General features: G+C 40.8%; 1 protein-coding gene and 1 long non-coding RNA gene across 3 annotated transcripts in view; one reads left to right on the top strand and one right to left on the bottom strand.

Moving 5' to 3' along the window:
• Window positions 1–5,017: 5,017 nt before the first annotated feature.
• Window positions 5,018–8,014, bottom strand: LOC128500579 (uncharacterized). The gene is made up of 2 exons (XR_008354930.1): window positions 7,919–8,014; window positions 5,018–5,410 (listed from the first exon to the last, which is right to left on the bottom strand). It is a non-coding gene; the product is annotated as an uncharacterized LOC128500579 (long non-coding RNA).
• A 283-nt stretch (window positions 8,015–8,297) lies between these two features.
• PTPRG (protein tyrosine phosphatase receptor type G) overlaps window positions 8,298–23,029 on the top strand; it is a 179,534-nt gene continuing 164,802 nt past the window's right edge. For both annotated transcript variants that reach the window (XM_053470206.1, XM_053470205.1), the window contains exon 1: window positions 8,298–9,043. In XM_053470206.1, coding sequence (XP_053326181.1) covers window positions 8,959–9,043 — 85 coding nt within the window. In that variant the 5' untranslated portion in view covers window positions 8,298–8,958. The remainder of the gene's footprint in view (window positions 9,044–23,029) is intronic.

Raw genomic sequence — 23,029 nt, forward strand, 5'->3', positions numbered from 1 at the left:
CTGGTGTTCTACTTTCGCAATAGGGGGCGGAGCCTCTTCCCTATTCCTCCAATCGTGGAAGAGGATGTGCGCTGAGGCTTCAGTACTATTCTAGGCCAGGATAACGCTACGGACCACCGATGAAGACAGAAGAAAGAAGAAACGGAGAAGAAGCTTTTTAGATAGAATTATGTCTCAGAATTATTGTACATTGCATGGGAAGATGGAGACTTCTAATGAAGGGAGAAGATAAGTAGAGTTCTTAAAAAAAATGACACCTAAACATATATCCTTTAAATATATTACATTAGAAAATGTTTACTATGAAGAAGTCCAAAAAAAACACTATAAAAGTTCCCCTTCAAATGTATTGATTATTATCCCATCCATCGTCCGCTTTCACGTATGGTAGGGTTGAGCGGCTCGGACCATCCATGGAAATTAAAATCGTTAGGCTTCAGTTTCATGAAAACCGTCCTAATTTTGTTATTCCGACGGCTTTCTGCAGCTGTTTAAGAGTTTTGTGATCACGCAGATAAAGAGAAAGAGAAGAAATATGGTCTTGGGCTCGACGGCAAGTTGGCAAGTTGCTAATGAGCTTGTCTACGGAAAAAATACAACCGGTATATTCCTCGACGTGATCCACCTAAACCACGTCCCTCACCGTGAGGATACTTTAATCAGACCATCTTCCTTTATCTGGTCGGAGAGTACGACTCACGTTTTTTTTTTTTTTGGTGTCGTTATAAATCAAACCGTAGAATAGGCTTCTGTGATTATGTTAAAAGGAAGCTATTTCTCTTAAAGCCATTTCAATTGCCCCATAGGTCTTTCTGGTAGCTGCTTCTGAAATACTAGGCGAGACTTTGAATGTGTTAGACAAAAAAAAAAGTCTAGCCTTGGGCAATAAATGAAGCTCGGAGATGATAGAGCGCATAGGAAATTCCGCTAACACAAGGCACTAGAATGTTCCGTACTGTAATCCATATATATATGTTGGAAAGACATATTAAGAATCATTTATCCATTTCTTATATCGTGTACCGGCTTGGAAAGTCTTAAGATGTTACTATGGAAACATATTTTACTTTGAGTTCTGGTGCATTTCATAAACATTCCTCCCATAGGGCATTGGAATATCATAACTCATAAAACCATATCTATATTGTTTGGAAAGATTATACTTTCAAGGCTCCTTCCTGTTATTGACGATGGGTTTGTTGTGTACGGCTGCGCTATGAAGATTTCCACCAATTCATATCTCGGCCGTTTCAGAGACGCTCTGAAACCACATTGTTTATCAATTCCCAAGGCTGATCAAGTGTTAAACGCTTTCTAAGCCGTTATCAGCCCGGGTTTGAACTCGATTTCCAAAACGCCGTAGCTTACAGAGAGCGTTATACAAAAACAATATTAAGTTATAATGCGGAAAAAAGAAATATAGAAAACATTTAGATGAACGTCGAGATGCAGTCAGGCGGTCGTAGACTACCGGCAGGGACTAAAACTATACGTGAATAAATGATCTCAGTATTATATAATTTGAGACCTTGTAAGTAAGTAACGTAGTAAGTTATATTTGTTCTTTATAACGGGGCTGGATTTACCATTGGTGCTGCCTTGGCCTAAACTAGGGTAGCACCACCAGCTGCCCCAAATGTGTCCTTACATTTAAGCCCAGGATATGACATCATAACCCAGAGCTCTGCCATTGAAGGACACGCAGCGCCCCCTACAGATTGGTGTGCTTAAATCCAATGACATATGGTTGGGTTCCATCTAACACACACTCACTCTAACACCATACACTAACGTACACACAGTCACTCTAACACCATGCACTAACACATAGGCACATGCACTCACTCTAACACACCCTACACTAACGCACACACAATCACACACAATCACTCTAACACCATACACTAACACAAAGGCACATGCACTCACTGTAGCACCATACACTAATACATAAGCATACTCTCTCTCCCTCACATACGTATACTCATCTTTCCGTGTTCTATGTAGTACTAAGCCTAATCTCCCACCTGACACTCTAACACACACACTGACACACCATATGCTGACACACACACACTAACATACATACACATGCTAACAGCTTACACTCATACGCACTTCAACATCATCCACTCCCACACATACATACGCGTTTCCACCATACGCTTACACTCACTCTAACACCATACATTTACACACACTCACTCTAACACCATACATTTACACATACATACTCTATCACACCCTTCTTCCCCTCTGCTTTCTCATCTCACAGCTCTCTTACCTCCTCACTCTTATCTTGTGTGAAGTTCTGTTATCAATGCAGATCACACTCTCCGCGGGAGCTGCAGCACTACTTAATTGGGCCTCCTGAGGCTAAAGTTGCTCCAGCTTTGAACCTCCAGAGCCACCCATAAGCCCTCTTAGCCCACCGCTAGCAACACCCCTGTTGGACACTTTGTATATGATCTGTTGTATATATGATCTGTTGTATATATATATGATCTGTTGTATATGTGATCTGTTGTATATGTGATCTGTTGTATATATATGATCTGTTGTATATATGATCTGTTGAATATGTGATCTGTTGTATATGTGATCTGTTGTATATATGATCTGTTGAATATGTGATCTGTTGTATATGTGATCTGTTGTATATGTGATCTGTTATATATGTGATCTGTTGTATATGTGATCTGTTGTATATATATGATCTGTTGTATATATGATCTGTTGTATATATGATCTGTTGTATATATGATCTGTTGAATATGTGATCTGTTGTATATGTGATCTGTTGTATATATGATCTGTTGAATATGTGATCTGTTGTATATGTGATCTGTTGTATATGTGATCTGTTGTATATGTGATCTGTTATATATGTGATCTGTTGTATATGTGATCTGTTGTATATATATGATCTGTTGTATATATGATCTGTTGTATATATGATCTGTTGTATCATAATGTGGATTCTAACAGTTTTTGAAATTCTCAATAGCAGTATACAAACATAAAATCAACATTTACGCGAAACGCACTGCAAAATTGTAGGAGGAAAAAGAGTTTTTCAACAAATAATTAAGTTGTTTAACAAACATACGGTTGAACTGTGCAGCGACATAAAGCTTCAGTGTGGTTATTGAATAATTTACCTTATAAGGGATAATATACCAAACATTAGCACATTTATTGATAAACCCAAAAACCATGTGACGGACGTGTTTAATGTCGCATTCAGAAAATATACAGACGAGGTAGTTCCACTTTAAAAAAAAAGAAGAAAAAAAAAAAAAGGAAAGAAAAATAAACTTATTTTACCTTTTCTGTCTTCGAAATGACATCATGCTAATTCTGCAGTTCGGAAACGCAATGTTCTGTAGCCCTAATTATCATGCTAAATCAATATATCTACCTCATGTTTCGAAAATGTATTTCTGAGTTATGTCCTGCGAACACTTAAAACATTATCCCTTTAATAATTTATTAGGCTAAATTCGTTTGATGGAAGACTTGTTTCCCTTCCAAACGAGCGGGTCCATATTGTTTGCTAAGCCATGATGTGTGCTTTTTATTTATCGGATAACAGAATGTGGACTCAGGGGGCTCTCATTTCAAAAGGATAATTAATTACAGTAAAAGTGGCTTTTTTTTTGGAAATATCAGTATGAGAGCTCCTTTCCGGCATTAGGATTTTGTTGTCTAAAAACCTTCCGAGCGGATGAAATAATTTCCAGGTATCTCGGTTGGTCCCAGATGGGTCGGATTGGGGCGAAGCTCTTTAAAGAATATTGAGATCTAGTGGGAATGAACCCCAAAACAACCAGGTGGAAACCTGAAGGCTTTCCATGGACGGGGGGGTGAGAATAAGTGGGGAGCACAGTGTGGGCTTCAATAAGTACAGGGCGTTAGAGCTGGGGTGACAAATACTATATAATCATAATTTCCACTTATTTTCCACTTATGTTTTCATTCATATTTGACATTCCTGGTTCAGTTCTTCACTTAGAGGGCAGTAAATAAGTGGAGCTGCCTCCCAGTAGAGGTGGTAGAGGCTAATACAGTGAGGGGAATTAAACATGCATGGGGTAGGTATATGTCTCCTGGAGACCAACGACTGATTAAGCATTCAGTCATTACAGCAGGAGAAACAGGTGACTAGACAGGGGCCGAATGGGCCAAATTATCCTATTAGAACTTCTAATGGCTAAATCCAGGACCCCAGCTTTTTGGGGGTAACCTGTATAAATGAGTGTTTTTGTTTTCTTTGTATATTAAATAATACATGATATGGGTTTTGCAACCTTAAGTTTGACTCCCAGGATTACTCCCAATGCATTCCTTATTTATATAAGAAGAAAAAAACATTTGTTTTTTTTATTCTCTGGAAATTCATGGAAAAATTTCTGCTTTAATTTTGTTATTTGATCATTTATCTCCGACAAGCGAAAAAAACCCCAACCTAAAGGAAATAAAATATCTCAGTTATGAAGAAAGAGCCGTAAAGTTGAATTTGTTGACACTACAACAGAAGTATCTACAAAGGATCTACATAGTAAATATAAATAATATCTTTCAAGGGCAAAACAAAGCTCCACAGAGGAGGATCCTCGGTTATTACTGAACAGCTGAGAAAAAAACAAAAGATTTTATCACCCAGCATGTATAGAATTCCCGCAGTAAGGGTGGTGAATGCGTGGAATTCACTGTGTTTACAGATATAGTTATTTTATCCAAGATACAAGACTCAAACCTTAACCCTTCGTCTCAGATTCAGGAGCCATAGTCTTATCCCATACATTCCTTTACTGTATTAGGCTCTACCACATCGGTTGGGAGGCTGTTCCATTTATCTTCCATCGTCTTGGCAAAGTTTAATGAGGTGAGTTGGCAGACTTGACAGGACATCTTGGTTTATCAGACCCACCCGAATTCAGTAGTGTCCTTGCGGGGGAAACTGAATTCAAGGAGATCTAACAGTTGCATTCTCAATGGATGGAGTTCATTTACATTTTATCTATGTGACTTGGCATCTGAATACTTTGAGAATAAGCCCCCAGGTGTTAGGAAACAATAAGTTATCAGGGGTGCAAAATATCCATCTTAGTACATAGAAACCCAGCTGCTGTCCTTTATAAGAAGAAAAACAATACAACTCCAGCTGTGTTGCGCAGATGTAACTTCAGCTGAATCTTTCTCCATTGCAGTCGGATCACATATTGGTCTAAAGAAAGAATCCATCTCAAAGATCTTCCAGCGAGTTCCCAAGGACAGGTGACTTTGCCTTATGTCAGGTTCTTGGAATCTTTGGCAACGTTACAATAATTCGGCGCTGAGATTGCAAGCTCTTTGGTTTCAGACTGACTGTGCACATGAAATGTCTATGTATCTTGCATGCCCTCGCCTGAAAACACAGTATGGATACGAAGAAAAAATGACTTATTGGCTCCGCTCCCATAGCCACATATGGCAACTTATGTAAATGAAATATAACAACATTAATTATGCTGAGCATGGAACCAGCATTTGGCTTGATGTACAATATATATATATATATATATATATATATATATGTATATATATGTTTATATTAGTATATTAGTACATATAGTATATATTGTATATATACGCTGTATATATGTATGGTTTGGGTTTTGCATTTACAGTGCGGGGTCCCTTTAATAGCATTCCTTGTTCCTGAATTCCCTTTCTTAAATAAAACCCTTGCTCATTCCTTACAATTAACATCATTAACCTTAGTAACAAAGTTGCAACGAGGATGGAATGTTTAATAATGTGTGTTGACATCAGAAAGTGTACACAAAAAGTTGCAACAAGAAGTACTATTTCTTGAATATTTGACGTATAACAGAAATGTGTTGCTTATTAGATCACAAGCACTTAAATTGGTTTGTGACATTCTATGTATTAATGGCAAGGATTATCCAAACATGTTGCGTGTTATTCTCTATAGGCCAGTATACTCAGATCTTGCTGGAAACGCTGGATGTGAATTTCCCGAATCCCTTGAGTGGGAGATGCAAACATGAAACATCTCAGCTTAAAGCTTAAAAGTCTCAAAAGCCTATAGAATCAGCCCAGGTGGCGTGGAAAGGGTTAAAATTCCCCCAAGGCGAAAACATGCACTTTGCTCGCATCCACAGAGTGTGTGTGTGAGGGGGTATTTATAATTCCAGTATCTATTGGTAAAAAGGAAGCAACCAGCAGGAACAATGGTTGCCATGGTGATTGCACTGTTTTGTCCCACTTTGCACCAGAATTGCACGTAATCCATGTTGTTCAAAAATATGCACATTGTACATCTCTGCAGAATATGTTAGTGCTTCACACACTTAAATCATAATATAATCATCAGTATATGCCTTCTATCATTGTGTCCTATTCTGGTGCAAAGTGGTAAAAACAATGCAATCACCATGGCAACCATTGTTCCTACTGGTCGTGTCACTTTTACCAGTTTCCACTGGAATTATAAATACCCCCCACCCGGACACACACACAACAATACACACACATACTGTGGGTGTGAGTAAAGTGTATATTTTCACCTTAAATGAATGTTAACCCTTTCCACAACACATAGGCTGAGTGTCTATAGCTCAGACCTCTGAGACTAAAAGCTTTAAGCTTCATTGTTTTATTTTTGCATCAATTTAGAGTAACATGTTTTTTGGGTATAATAAAAGACATTTTCGATAAAAGCTTGATGGATTTGTTCCTTTTAATTCCAGTGATGGGAGCTGGAATCCACAAACAGCTGTTCAGCCTGCAGCTGGGAAAATTCAGCATGGTAAAAAATGCCTTCCCATTATTACAAAACTTGGCTTCCAAATGAGTTTTTTTTACCATTGAACGCCTGTAACCCTTTCCACGCCAAGGGATAGCACTGCCAGTGACAGGGTTAACCCTTTCAACCAAGCACAACCTCCATCAACGACTGAGTTGAAACCCCTGCCAGATGTGAAACGAGAACAGAACTCATATTGTTCTAAGACATATTGCAAGTATGTAACAATTCCACAACCGAACCTGATTAGATTGCAATCCACAGAACTCAGGGACACAAAAAAGCAGTGTTTATACCTAAAGCAAGATAAAAATCTTAAGAAAAGCTGATGAAAATCTCCCAGACTGAAAAAAAATCATTACAGATAAGCCAGGCAAGGGCTTCCTCCATAATGAATTTATTATTTACAAACACATTGTATCCACATATAGTGAAAAAAATAAATAAAACAAATGTAATAAAATAAACAAATTCCATGGCTCTGTAATTATGTTTCTAGTAAGGGGTGAAGTCAGCGAAGGCGAGAGATTCAGGTCTAAATAGCAATTAGAACCCAACAGCAGTCTGGATTTCTGCTCACTCTGGCAGATAGGTGACCAGTTTGATGATAGTGGAGTGGATGGTTCAGCCGATGGACAAGATCTAATGTGGAGAGGGGTGAGTGGGGTAGAGAGGGATCAGTGTGTGTGCGTGTGAATGTGTGTGTGCGTGTGAATGTGTGTGTGCGTGTGAATGTGTGTGTGCGTGTGAATGTGTGTGTGCGTGTGAATGTGTGTGTGATGCAGGGACAGAAAGAGATGAGGAGAGGAGATAGGGAGATTAGTCTGTGGTGTGATGTGGGTGCGGGAGGGAGGTGAGGAGAGTTGGGATGAGAGTGCTAGTGATTTGAGGGGAGAGGGGAGAAGGTGTCACAGGAAAGGGGGTGACATTAGGGGGAGGGTAGAGGCAGAATAGGGGTTGGGTGAGTAATGAGAAGCAGACAGTGGTGCTGGAGGGGCAATCCAGACCCCCTTTAACAAAGGGGGGTATGAGATCTACACCCAGTTAACCCCAAAACATCCAGGCAGGCACTCTTGAGGTTAAATGCACCCCCCCCCAACCTACCAGTGGCTGCTGCAGTGAGAGGCTGAATGTCCCTTGTGCGGCTCACATCCTAGACAAATGCCACTGTGCAAAGGGAGGGCAAATACAAGAGCCCCCTACCCCACCCCCATCACATTGTCTCCCCCACCCTGCACATGGGGCTTCACACAGGGTAGACATGGTAGGCTGATTGCGAGCAAAAAGCGACTGTGATCATCATTATATACTAAAAAAAGCATCGCAAGGTCTGGTTTCTGTTAAAAAAAGGAGAGAACAGAAAGAATGCGGGCGCTGTAGCTTTAAGAGCGTCGGGGGCGCGCCTGTGCTAGACGCCCAGTGTGGAGGCGCGTTCCCGTGCCCCTCTCCCTCTGTGCTTTAAAGTCTCAGGCAGGAGCTGCTCACATGTTACTTCCTGTATGGGAGAATGGAAAACAGGCAGCCACGGTGCGATCAACCAGGAGCCTCCCAGCCTGGACTAAAGACCCTCACCCTGGAATAGGAGAAACCCCAGATACCCCCAGATTGGAGAGAAGACCTTCCCTAGCCTGGATTTAAGGACCCCCTCCCTATCCCCGACCTCCTAAACCCGGACTAGAGTTCCCTGCCTGTGAACTGAGAACATCCTGTCTGGACTAGAGACCCTCCAACAAAACCTGGACTAAAGCCCCCCACCCCCCACTCACCCAGCCTGGATTACAGACCCCATAACTCCTACATTTTGGACCAAGAACATCCTTTCTGGACTAGAGATTGAGATTCCCTCCCCCAACACTGCCTGGGCTAACGACCTCTCCCACCCCCCTCTAGCCTGGATTACAGACCCCCAGCCTGGACTAGCTGGAGCCATCTGCATGCATGAGATTCAGGGCTCTCTCCTTGTCCTCTTCTGGATCTTCAACTTCCCAAAGCCTTCCCTGTAAGCATTTCTCCAGTCCAGGAGCTCGTATCCCTCCCTCCACCTCTGCCTTTCATCCCTTGCTGTCTCTACTACTTCTTTGGGTTGTAGCCTTGGAGGTGAAGCAGTCAACAAGTTGCCCCCTGTCCTCAATGTGCCTGGTGTCATGCGGAGGCTACTGCAACCGTGTTGGTGGATCGTGTTCCTGAAAGTCTCCGCTCCTGTGCTGCACTATGTGCTCTGCTACCCCGGTAGGTGATGGCTTTTGGGGGGTACAGAGGGCATCTGCGTGTGTTATTACCCCAATATGTGTTCTGGTGGTGGGTTGGACATGTTTTGTGTGATGTCACCCCAATAATTCAGTGTCCCCTGCATGTCACCCCTTGTCTGTAAATGTGGGGGCTGTTTTTTGGGGTGTCACCCCAGCATGTGTGAGGGTCTCACTTGGGCTGTTTTGGGGTGCCCTATCTCTTTATCATGAGTGTATTGCCTTTTTTTTTGGGGGTGCACTTTCTCATGTAGGTAGGTGTCTAGGGGTGCGCTGTGTGTTATCTCACTCCGTTAAGCTTGGGGCTTCTATGTGTGTTGAGGGATTTCTTGCCCCTAGATTTGCCCCTTCTGGGTAGTTCTTTTGGATGGACGGGGTTGGCGAGAGAGGGTGAAGCTGCTCTCTGAATTCAGACATTTCTGAGACCCTCTTCTTGGCAAAGGCATCGTATTTCAAAGGGCAGGGTTTGAGTTTACTGCCCCCTTAAAATTGTTCCCCCTAAAATGCTATCAGACAGTCCCCATACCACCCTATCTATTATGTGGAGTTTTAATTTGCCCCCTAATATATCAGATCCCCATCTATTGCACCCGGTAAACCGTGGTCCCAATTGCCCCTGTGTGCTCCTAGTCAATCTACATGCACCCACAAGATACTGTAACGGCAAATGCCAAATACCCCATGCTTTGCCCCAGCGCTTAGCGTCTGGCATCCCTACCCCCTCCATGAATTACCTAAATTTCAAGAACCTTTTCTTATCCCTTTCGTCAAAGCCAAAGCTCCCACTCGGGCTGTGGATGTTGCACATCTGGCAGGCTGAATTACCCCGCTTTGCATTAGAGTGGGGTATTAGGACTTTTTTTTGTTGCAACATTTAAATAGTGTTGGAAAAGCTGCCCTGACCCTCGAATAATCCAGTATCTCTCACCACCCCACAAGCTCTCTCGGGCTTTTCTTTTGTCGAGACAATGCCTGGGGTATTTTAGAGGTGACTCTGCGGGGTAATCCTTCGCACCTCCACTTCTATCTATGTCTTGCTACAAGAATTAAACACGGCCTTTTGTAAGATATTTTTTGTCTGCTCCCCTCCCCCTCCTTCACTCACAAGAATCCGCTATGTGGCTGCTTTTTGGTGCAGTGCCTTCCAAATCCGACCGTAAGCCGACGAAATATTTTGGGTATTGGGAATGTGCAGCACCAGGTACACAACAATGAGTACATCTCAGTATATAGATTTTTTTTTCCAAGTGGGCACAGCGCAGAGTACACATTTTCTGAATATACATGGAATCAAGGACCAAATGATGGAGTACTCAACATCTTGTGTCCCCAGGGCAGTAGCCTCGGTAGGACATATCATTTCTAGGCTATAAGAATACAAATGAATTGGTACACAGCACCGGCTTATTTTATTTTTTAAATGTACAGTGCTGAGCACACCATGCAGAGCACAGAGTACTCTCTCGAGTGGATACATCAATATATAAACTAACATATCCACAGCTGGCATGTTTAGGGCCACCTTTACAACACTGAAGGGCATTTTATTGACCGATTCCCTTATAGATAGATATATAATATAGATATATCTCATCTCTATACCCAAAGTTAGCTATTGCCCCCCCCCTTCTCCAAACATCTCCGGTTTGTTAACCCCTTCAGTGCCAGGAGGTGTGCAGCACAAAGAATTGCTCTTAACAAGACAAACGCATCCCCTTGACATTCAAAAGAGTTAAACCGAAGGGGATAACGACTGTCGGAGGCAGCGATTGCGATAGCACGTTAGGAACGCAATCATCTTGTGCGTTTGATGATAAAAAGGGTTAACCCCCCCCCCTGCTTGTTTGCACCCAGGTGATCTATACCTTGTGTCACCTAGAGACATGATCAATTCTTCCCTTAATGGCTTTGTGACATTGAAATATCATTTGGGAATTCGCGTTTTCAGGAAATGCATGCTCTGTTATTATTCTAGAGCGTTTAACCCTTCGTACAGCCGTGTTTCTGCGTGTACGTTTCAATATGTGGAAAATGCACTGTATATAAAACATTCTAGATAATCTGTGTCTTTCATTATCATACCTGGTGATACAATTAATACCCTGATCCGGGTAATCTCAATTGAAGGATTTATCTTACCGGCTGCAAAAAAGTTACATTGTATCCTAGCTGCGGCCAGTAATGAAATAAAAGCGATGGCAAACCATACAGTATTTAACCTATCCGGTATCTATAGCATATTTTAGCCTATATTTCTAGAGGAGGTCACTTCAGCGTTGTTGAATTTATCTGCAGTATCTGTGACTGACACTAGGGGCGCTGCTGAGCTGTTATTTGGGGTTCTCGCCATATTCCAAATGATATTTCAACAGTTGTGCATGAGGGGGAGCATTATCCATGCAGGGGTTAATGCGTTGGCGCTGGGAACTTTGTCGGAGCAACAGATAGAGTTATTAAATCCCAACATCCTAATCTAGATCGTAAAAAGGTGAGGGCCTTCCTCACCTTTTTATTTCTATAAATGCAAATTGTTATGTGATGCGTTACGTCTCCTTCGTACATCGCTGCGGAATATGAAGGCGCTACATAAATCAATAAATAATATTCTATTATCACCAGAATGTAAGGAGTTGATCCGATCATAAAATCTAAATAATTCATGTATTACCCAGCAGTCTTGACTTTTGAGTTTGTGGCAACAATGTATCACCCCCTCCCCCATTTAAAAAATAAAATGACTTTCTATTTTGTATCTCGTTTTTCTTTTTAGAAGAATCTATTTGGATTTAGAACTCTTTGAGTGTTTTGTTTTGTGGGTCGTTTTTTTTATATTGTGGTTTGACCATCATGCCTATTGATTTCATCATTAGCCAAGATTAGTATTTTATGTGCTTGAAAGATGACTAATGGCCGGGTTGAAAAAGGACAACTTTCTGGAGACGCGTACTTTTTAAGTTTTTACATTTATTTAGTCATCTCTATAAACGATGATCGATATTCAGCCAACATTAGAATTAGAGCAAATCGTTTTCTGTAGCTGATTGAAGGCTTTTTTTTTTTTTTTTTTTTTTTTTATCTTAAATGCCTTCAGCTCTAAACCGGCGCAAAATACTTTTACGAGAAGATCCATAAATGAATATTGGAAAACCTCTCTCTCGTCATCGACAAACAGTCCATGGTCCTCTCGACTCCGGGTAAAGACGTTCAAAGTCAAATCAGAATGCTTGTTTCGGTCTTGACACAAAGTGTCTTCACGGGCGAGATTATACGCGATGAAATGGGGTGAACCTCTTAAGAAGAACCATTTATCTTTCTATTGATTTCTTCTCAATTTCAGTCCGAGTGATGTCCTTCTCGCCGGCTTTTTGGTATTGTACAGTAATTACCGCAAGGAGGGACTCTTCGGGAGCTCAGAAAGCCAAGTCGTACTGATGTCTTGGTATACTTTTTAAGTAGAAGTTGGGTTTTCGATGAGCTGGTCTTCGTGTTCTCAAATATTCGTGGCACGGATTTAATTTCTGAACGTGTATCGAGTCTGAAGAGCTTCTATATTGAGAACTTTTCATACTTTCGTTATTCTGATCGCATCGCATTACTCGTTCCTTTTCAGGGAGCGAGTATTCCATATCTAACCTGTTTTGGAGGGCGAACCCTTTTATTTCTAACACAATTTGGCCATAAAATGAAGATAGTTTCATCGTTAACCCTCTTAATATGAGAATGTTGCCAGTGTTATGATACAATCTCTTTCGTTGACGTTGAACAATGTTGTCTTAGTTTAGCTCAACTTCCATGAATTGTGTTCCAGAAAAGAGACGTCGGACTCCTGCCTGACACCCCAGCCGTATAGTCTCAAAGAACTGGTTGTATACAAATTCCATAACGAAATGGGCGTCTAACCCCTTTTTCTCTATAAAACACAATATTTGGTAGTTTTTGTTCTTTTTCATCACTTCTTGACTTACTTTTTATTTGTTTATTAGTTTGAAGAACTGCTTGCTTCATTTATGTAAGCTAGAACATATCCGGAAACATTTTGTATCCAATCCAAGTACTTTGCATCATCGTAAAGCTGTGAATAATGCGATTCCTATCGATTTAAGCTTTTAGCGTTAGTCGTTGAAAGAGGTCCAGAGATATTGTTGATGTACTTATCTCAGGAGCGAGATACTGAAAGTTTTTACATCTCTCCGTCCAAACTCGGCCCTTGTTTTTTGCCCTACCAAACATCTTCCGTGACGCCCACGTTGTGTTTTGTGAAGGCACTTAACAGCTCTTGGTAAGACACAGATGGCTCAAAAGACTTTCTCTTCCCAGAAAAAAAAATGGATGAATGAAAATATGTCACGTCTTGGCACTAGGACAGTGTGTGGGTATACAAGTGTTATTTCCTACAAGAAGAAAGTTAGGAGAATATGGTGCCAAGAGGATGGTTGATCCAATCTGTTGATTGTATACAAAGAAGGTTGACCAAAGTCGACATAAAAAAATGTTTAGAGCATTCTTACTGTTTTGAGTAGAACCGAGACCAAAGTAGTAAGCTGGAGCGCATGACTCTTATCTGCCGGCCAAACTTTTTGTTCGTAAATACCAAATTTTACTCTTTTTTTTTTTTTTTGAAACTATTTAGTAATAGCTTTCAGCTTGCATGGGATAATGGGGGGGCAAAGAGTTTGTGAGTAGGATGGTTCTGCGAGAAAATGATTACATAGTAAAGTAAAGATGGTCGGTAACGTCTTGGGCCCCCCCCCAACCTGTTCCTCATATTTCTGGTGGTGTCCAGTGCTTGGGAGCCGCAAATAAGAGGCAACACCAGTTTTTAAACCGATAAAACATTGTTAAAGATATGGATACTATTAGTTTTAGAAATATTAAAGCTCTGGTTTGGAATAGATATAGGCAAAGCTCGTCTCTGCTGTTTCTAGCCTCCTGGACAAGTTTGGCCCTGATAGGCATCCCTAATTTTTTTTTTTTTTTTGTACCCCCTTTGCTCGCATTTTAAGAAGGTATAACATTGACCTGACCAGCTTCTGAAATCACTGGTTCTGAATTGTGTAAAACTGTTGATGAGTTTATTATCTACACAATGTAGTATTGTATAGTATGCATATTTCATGTGTTTTTTTTTTTGTTTTTTTTTGCTGCACTCCATCCATGGATACATTTGATTTTATGCCGAGCTTGCAAACTGAAGATTTTGTTGCCCTCCTGAGATCCCTGCTTTTGATTTTATGGTCTATCCGAGGCTGATAAAGCAGCTTCTTACTTTTCTTCATTGGGCGTAATGATTCTAATAACTATGCGATGCCTGTCTTACGGGGTAAAGTAAACCCAGTCCTGCACACTTAACCTAATTTACTGCTGGCAACAACAAAAAGAGGCAGTGTTTGTTTTTTAAAATGATATAAATTATTATTTAGAATATAAAACTTTTTTCCTGGCTCCTGTCCTCCATATATATTAACCTAATCGGAGACATAGCTGGTAGATGCTTGGGGGGTCGGTACTTGGTGCCCGAATAGATTGGGAGCTTTGGCTTTTAGGTGCAAATAAGTTGTTAGCTTTCCCCTGGCTCCATATCTGATATATTTAATTGCTTGGCCAAACATAGGCCGCACTACATAAAGGCATGGCAGCCATGTTTTTATGGGCTCCAGCGTCTACGGGATACAAGGTCCACCAATGACATTTAATTTATATAAATTATCTATATAATTATAAAAGTAATTTATATAAGTTAATATCCCATGAACGTAAATAAAAAGAATAATAACTACAAGTCTGTCTTCTCATATTTCTGCTGTAAAAACTTATAAAGTGACTGCAGATAGCGATCAGCCGGCTTACGCAGTCTGCTCGTTGCCTGCTTCAGACGCAGAATAGGGTTAATTCGGACTAAAGAGCCCTGATAAGTGCAAAACAAGCCCAGGCGCTTAAGCGCAATCCTTTATCGGAAAATGCATAACATCGTTTTGACCCATGTCTCTCGCAAGCCCGGTTCGTTTAAGAGGATCTGTCAGTGGAAATTGCATCGCTTAATAAATCGCTTTGAATCGCTTGATAGAAACGTTACTGGTGGCATAATATGATTTGCTCGTGATGTATATGCAGAGGCAGCTTAAACGCCTGGTAAGGGGAGAAAAAATGTAATCTAATTCCATGGGAAAATTGGAAGGGGTGAAAAAAAGCTACTTAATATGCCGTCAAAATTATCTCTGTGCTGGGAATACGCTCGTATAAAAAATGTCTCTTCTTTTTTATGTTTTCTTTTAAAAAAATAAAATAAAATGTGTAGGCGTAATCTGTTCTTACAGGGGTTTTGCATGAGCTCTGTAGTTCTGTCTTATCCAGCGGTAACGTCTTATTGTTTGTGCCGTGGGGAGGAGGGGGGGGGGGATCTTCGTCTTCTCCTTCTGAGAGATTGCAAAATAAAAATTGGCCTTTGGACTGTATCTGGTCGAACTCGAGTACTTTTATTACACGTTCTACTTCCTGACTTGTTCTTGGCCTCCGGCAAGCGGTAAAGCTCTGCGGATTTCTCCCCCTCCAGTTGTGTGACGAGGAGGAGGTGGAGGAAGGCTGGGAGGGGGGGTTAGCGTATGGATCAAATCTAGCAAACTACGTCCAGCTTTAGATGAAAACCAGAGAACGTTGCTGGTTTCAGATTCGGAAAAGTCTGACTGCAATTAACAAGTGTACAATTTTTAACTTTTTTGGAGAATAATAATAATATTGTGAGAAAATATTAAAAGTTGTAATTATCGCGAAGGGTGTAGACACAGCAACTTACTCACTGCCAGGAAATGTATACCCATAATAGACTTTTTTTTATTTTATTTTAATTTTTTTTTTTTTTTTGAGCTATACATTTGCTAGCGAACCTATACATTATAGAAGGCCGGCAGAGGCCTTCTTTCCCGTGGGTCTCCTGTTCGTAATGCAGCGTTTAAAAGGTTCACCTCTTATAGAAACTCCCAGTTTAGTGAATATACCCCCCCATTACCAGAAATCTCTGATTAGGGATCTACCATTACGCATCCACTGGCCACAGCCACTGCGCCGTTCCATCAGCTAATTCGCCCCATCGGTAAATACCGTATATTGAAATTCTCATCTACCCCATTATGTATGGGAACAAATGACACAAATTCAATATTCAGGAAGCCGGCTCTTATTGTAATGGAGACCGCCAATGATTTTCTTGCCGATAAAGCTAGGTACGTTTTGAACGCTCACGGGAAATCTGATTGATCCTTTACACCATCGTTGTGTGGTTTTTCGGTTTAGAAGTGCAGTTTATTGACTTTTTACTAAAACTTTTTTCCTGTATTTTTCCATGAATGTTCTAGTTTTGGTAGCCAATAAATGAGCTCCGTCTTACAGTATTACCGTATAGTTTTTTTTTTTTTTTTTTTTTTTCTTTAGCCTCTTTTGTTAATGTAGAGTAATAAGAAATGGTATTGGATTTTTTTTTTAGCCAGAATTTAAGGCAGAATCCTTTAAAAATGTCATAATGAAATTGATCGACAAATCAAAGCAGAAATAATATTGTGTGCAAAGCTGGCCTGGGGGCCATTTCTCACAGAGAGAGGCCTTATTAGCAAATAGACCCAGAACATGGACGTTATTCTGACAGGGCATTAACCAAATGCCTTCGAAAAATCCATCCAAGTATTGACAACATATGCCTATTTATCATGGGACTGCGGCCGCCCTGGAAACCAGCGTACAGACGCGATGTTAGGAACATATAGTGGGAGCATACTGTCCGTAACAAAACATGGAACAATTTTACATAAATTCTGTGGTTCAGGTTGGGTCAAGCTTCTGAAAATGTTGCTTCTGACCATTCGGGGAGGAAAACGCCCCTTCTCTGAGTCATAGCCGAGAAATCCGGGGGTCTCAGAAGCGTCTTGGGGGCCCAGTACCTGGATTTATGGGGCCCCATCTTCATCTGAACCTCACGCTCCTACCCCTGCTCACAATGCCACCACTAGGCCCCAATCCCTGGAAAGAGGACCAATGGGTTCCAAGCTGCTGAAAAAGGGGCTATATGGGCCCTAAAGCCTGCAAGATCCCAGTCTCTGGTAGTGGAAGAGGGCCTGTGACAGATCAGTGAGGTTGGGCCTCCTTGCTTACTTGGCCCTTTTAGGTATCTTTTTCAATATTTTTTGGGGGTATTCCAATACGCGCTGGACGAAGACGTAGGGTAACAAGACTTACTAAAACAGTAAAAATAAATAATACCAATTCCCTTCATTTTCCATGTATTTTATGATTTTTTCTATATCATGTTTGGGCATTTATCCTACGCGAAGCTGATCTCCTGTCTCCCCGGCTCTTGGACTTAATTTAACAATCCTTCCAACTATTACCACTGTTTTATCAAAGTCGTGCGCGGATGGCTGCACACCTGTGTAATGCTCTCTGTCATAGCATGAACAATGGCTTCTACTGAATAGCGGTACAATACCTCGGACCGGCGGTTGGCTGATCTATTGCTTCTAATATCCATAAAAACTTATGTGCCGTTGCACATGCCGATAGCTCGTGAGGTTGGCGACAGGCCTCGTCTTCCAGGGGTCACAGTGCGGGGGACTCGCAGCCCAATAGGTCACTTAGAATATTCACGATAGCCTCTTAATTCTTATTTAGACCTTTGCCGAAGATATATAGGAGATCCTTCATCCAGATAACCTCTAAATCAAAGCTTCACCTGGAGTCTGAAGGGCTGTATTTATAGATGTGGAGCAATCGCCATGGAAACAAAGAAACGTTTTGAACGGCTACTAATGATTTAGAACTTTACCCCAGAACTTAATCATAAGTAAGGCTTGTTGTGTTACTTCACTGACCTCGTGAGCTTATGATATGGGTCTCCAAATCCATAATGCTGACAGCCTCTGGGCTCGCTATATTACTGCTCCCCGAATCCGCCTTCGACATCCATGATGTAGAAGACTTTCAGGACCTCTTCACCCGTGGAGACCACTAGTGATCGGACTAACCATGGGGAGCTCATCGAGGCTTTCGATTCTGGATGTTCTTAAGCACAGAAGTGAGGTGGTCATGGGAGCACGTTCTACTCATGTGCATTGAAGGGTCTCATTAGACCCCTGGAAACCTCCTATGACCCAGCACCAGATGCACGAGCCAAAGAGTTGGGCTGTAGAGAAAATGGGTTAATTTTTTGGTTTTTCTCACCAACTACTTTTCTTTTTCAAAACCTTTTTCTTTCTTTTTTTTTGCCCTTTTTCTCTCAGATTAAACGCGACTGAAATTTTCATTGTGTTGACAGCAGTTGCATCATATCCTAATTGGCTGGGTACGCTAATGGAGTACTCTTAGATCTAAATTTAGTTGTTTATTTTGCCTTGCGTTCGAAGCCCAAGGGGCTTGCATCATATTATAAGCTCCTCTGCAACTGTTTGCATTCAAAGCTAACACCTAGATGAGATTTTTTAGCTCTTTAGGTACGTGCTAAATGTATGGCTTCGGCGTCGGCGGATTCAAAAACCGTGACTTTATTTTTAATTGTTCCAAATTGTATTGTTTATGCATACGGTCTTGTGTTTACCGCGAATTAATTCATTGTTATCTTTTCAAGTAAATGACATTAAAGCACTTTTTCTTTTTCTTTTCTACATTCGGCGCATACAAATTTTATAATGGCCCACTGGGATGCAACAGTTTCTTAATTTAACAAAAAAAGAGAAACATTTTAATCATGAAAAGGATACGTTTTTTGCTAAACTTTGTAAAAATACTTTTATCTGTAAATTCTAATGGTTATAGCGATAGAAAGAGATGCGTGTACTGATTGTAGCCCTTTCATTACAGCTTAACCCCACTCCTGAAAATCCCCCTCCTGCACCCAAAAATGTCCAAATAAACTATTTTCCAGATTTTGTATTAACTCCTTATGTTTGTACGTTGAGGTCCTTCTGTTATATGGGATTGGGGAAGGTGTTTTATTGTGTTTTATGCCCCAAGGCGGATTCATTTAACGTTGATCTTAATTTATTATTTGTATTTTGAATGAAATGGGTTACTTTACAATAAAAATGGTTAACGAACGTCTCCTCTCTCTCTCCTCTACCGGTGGTGTAGACCATACCCCATAGACCATTTATTATTTATTTTTTTGGTTAGGATCATTTCAATGCCGCCAGTATTGCTTCTGCTACGGTCTATAAAATAGCCAAGCCGGCTCTTTGTGTGACTATAAAATCATAACGTGACGTGCCGTTGTACGGATTAGAAGAAGGCAAAGTTTTAGATACGCGGTCTTTCAGTATTAAAAAGTCACCCATTTTTTTCTATGAATAAATTTCATTTTAATTACGGATTTTACCCAATAGCCCCCCCCTGTTCTGTTTTGAGATTTTTTTTCCTTTTGTCTTGCGCATGTTCTATGTATTTATTGTATTATGGCTCTGTAGCCATCTGATCCAGGCAGTACGCTGTAGAGAAAGCAAGAAATCAATAGCCATTATCCAACACACTCTCCAGACAGGACATATGATGAATCGGTGCGCGTTGCCCCCTGGGTCTTTTTAGGCACGACTGTCAGAAGGAAAAAAAACGGCAAAACGGTCAACAATTGGGAAACTAATGTCCCGTTCAGCGATATTACGGTATAATGCTGGAAACAGCAAATACGTTTATTTCCACCACTTTTTTTGTTCTTGGTTTGCTGTAAACATTTTCAAAGTTCTGAAACCTTCTGTATTTTGACATTTCAGTATTTTTGTGTAAAGGTTTTTTTTTTTTTTTTTAGGCAGGGTACCGTGGGGGTTTTAAAATGTTTAATATGTTGGGATCATCTGTTTATGGAGCCGGAAGGGTTGAGTTGAACCGATGGCATCACCCTGCCAGTAGAGGGCGCCATTGAAGGGACTCCTGTCCTGGCCTTCTGCTCTGATTCCATGGGCCACGTGTTATAGGAACCCAATGTCTGCCTAAAAATGTAATAAATATTTGTCTTTATGCAGAAATTTATTGTTATTTGGTTTGTTCTGTAAACGTCGGCATAAAACATTCATACTTTACCGCAGGCTTAGGAATTGAGTCAGCGCGCTTATTTTTGAAGGCGGCACCGGCGACGCGGTTAAGAGGTTGCTATTCTGTATTGATAACGGCCCTTTCACGGCTCTTTTCCCTTGCACCGCTATGCGGGCAGAATGCTGATGATGGGAATGTCGCCCCAGCGTGAAGCCGCAGATCGGGAACTGACCTTATTAAAAGGCTGAAACAGACAACCTGTGGCACTCAGTTCATCTTCCGCTTGTCAGATACCCGCCCCGCCGTACAATGTCATCTCTGGTGAATCAGCGTCATGATGGCAGGTGTCTGGGAATTTGTCATTGACGGACAGCGGAAACGTGTTCTGGGATTCATCAGGTTCTTTTGTAACGCGGGCCCTGGTGTGTGTAGAAGCTTGTGACGGGAAAGCCTTCGCAAAGAGAAAAAAGGATACTGTATCAAAAAGTATCCCCTTTATACATCTACTCACCATGCACAAATAAAAAACCAAACCAGGAGTATTGTTGAGTTTTTATTTAGTGTTGATTATTTTACATTTTTGGGGCTAAAAAGAGGTCCTGGAATGTTGACCGGCGCTATTCACCCTTCATCCACCGAGCCGGACGGTGATAGAACCAATAGATATCTATATATCGTGGTTTATTTACCAACAAACATGCCACGTGCTACTTCGTGGAGAGTTCGGTCAAATGTTTGCCGGTAGGTTGCGAACCGGTGGTTGACTTGATGATGGGTATTTCTAGAGAGTTAGAAACCCAATGGCCGCCACCATCAACGAGCCAACCATGTGTTTATTTTTATTTATTTTATTTATATTAAGTCCCAATGTGTTCTAAAGTTCAGACTGCTATATTAGGAACCCTTTGTGTCCTCGGTCTCTTTCTGTGTCATTGTCTCATTTTCTCTCTTTAGAAATATATTTTCAAGGTCTTTTACCCCCCCTTCTTTTTTTTTTTTTGCTTTCACGAGAAAATATACTACCTACAAGAATTCTACATCTAGCTTTTTATAAATGGATTATTCGGGGAAGAAATCATGGTTTAGAGCGCTGCATTTATCATGGGATAAAATTGCCTGAGAGACCATAAAGAGAAAACACATTTACATAAAGTCTAAGTTAATGATTCTCGCAAAAATCCTGCGCGAGGAAATGTCATTTATGATCTAGTATTCGGTTCATACTTTAAAGGAAAATAATCGTGGGGGGGGGGCTGCAGTGTTTTTATGAAGAGTGATGTTTCTCCGATGCTGATGTGTAAACATGAATACTCCGTATCATGTGAAATCGACAAGAACACCCTACTCTTCTGTTTTATAACATCTGACTTTGCTTTGCGGCATAATTTTGATGGTTCTAGACCCAAAATGCTTTGTGTTGCTCTTATGCGTGAAGTTTTTTTCAGTGAGCTCTTCCATACTTTTTTCAGCAGCCGTAAAGCATCATTGCACTCCTCCACATTTTTTTCCTTCGGGAGCCATAAAGCATCATTGTGGATGGAGAGCTATTATTATTATTATTATTATTTATTATTATTATTATATTTTTTTCTGAATTGAACCAGACCTTTTAATGTTTAATACAACAATACAACCACATTTGCTGTTTTTTCAATTTTTTTATTTATTTATCCCCCCTCCCCAGTCAAAAATAGCATTAGACGTGGCGTAGGCTTTTAACCATTTGCGGAAGATTTTTTTTTTTTTTTATTTTTTTTTTTTTTTCGTAATGACAATCTCTTTTTTGAAGCAGAACCTCACAAAGTAAGCAGGCTGTTTTTCTTCAAGCAGCTAAATTAAGGACGGTGAGCTAATATTTAGGAGGATAATAAAGAAAAAAAAAAAACAGGGTTTTGAGGAGACGTGACTAGAAACGTGATAGTAATTTGTGTCACCAGGGTAATCTTCAACAGATAACTACAAATTCATTTGCATTTCTCGCTACTTTGTGTTTTTCCGTCTCTTCCTCCAAGCACGTTCGAAATGGAAATCGCGGCTTGGTTATTCCAAACGGGCAGTAATCGACTATTTTTATTTTATTTTTATTTTTATTTTTTTTAAGCTGGAAACATGAGCTGTTGGTGATGTATTTTGGGTTATTGATGGGAATTGAATTTGCGAAGGGAAAATGGGATTTGGTTGCAGTCTGAACTGATAATGATGCAGCCCAAATGGATTCATAATGGTCATTCATTGTTTGTCATTGGGCGTGCGCCGTATCGCATACAATGCACGCCGGAAACAATGAGAGGGAGCGAGCGCGGCTTGTCCATATTAATAGATTGAAGTGAAGTTTATGGCGGAGAAATGTCTGGTAAGATTATAGGCAGATAAATGGCTAGGGGCATTATGTGTTTAGATATCCATTAAAAGCCAATATTTCCCTGGGTCAGATGGCGGTCGGAATAATCCATGAATAAACTTTTATATGTGGGTATTCCTGGGTATATGGCCAATTTTGCCAAAGTTAATCCGGTTATTTTTCTTAAAAGCCATCATCGCAGTTGCCGTGATCTCCACCTCCATAGGCCGTACGTTCAACCTGATGTCATGTTGCTAACAGCTGATGCTATAGATCTTCAAGTCAACACAGTCTAAGTCTAAATCACATTTTATTGCTGTGGTAGTTAAAGAAGCAACGTGAACCCGTGTCCAAAAATAATGCGTTTATCGGAAAGTGGTGGCCTTTTATGAGCAGGATCTAAAGGGGGCTACAGCCTTCAGTTTATTTGCGGAAGAACCCTGTGATACCCTCGTACTCACCAAAGATTCCAAGCTCCTAGAAAAGAGGGGACATCAGGGATTTGGGAACCAAGGAAGGAACGGCCAGACTAAAGGGACACGAGAGGTGTGCCATAAAGTTGAAGTCCAAATCGTAGGGTGGTAGTTCAGGATGGAGGTTTGGAGGGCACTGAAACGTTAACGT

The sequence above is a fragment of the Spea bombifrons genome, chromosome 6 (genome assembly GCF_027358695.1).
Source record: "Spea bombifrons isolate aSpeBom1 chromosome 6, aSpeBom1.2.pri, whole genome shotgun sequence".
Classification (NCBI taxonomy): Eukaryota; Metazoa; Chordata; class Amphibia; order Anura; family Pelobatidae; genus Spea; species Spea bombifrons.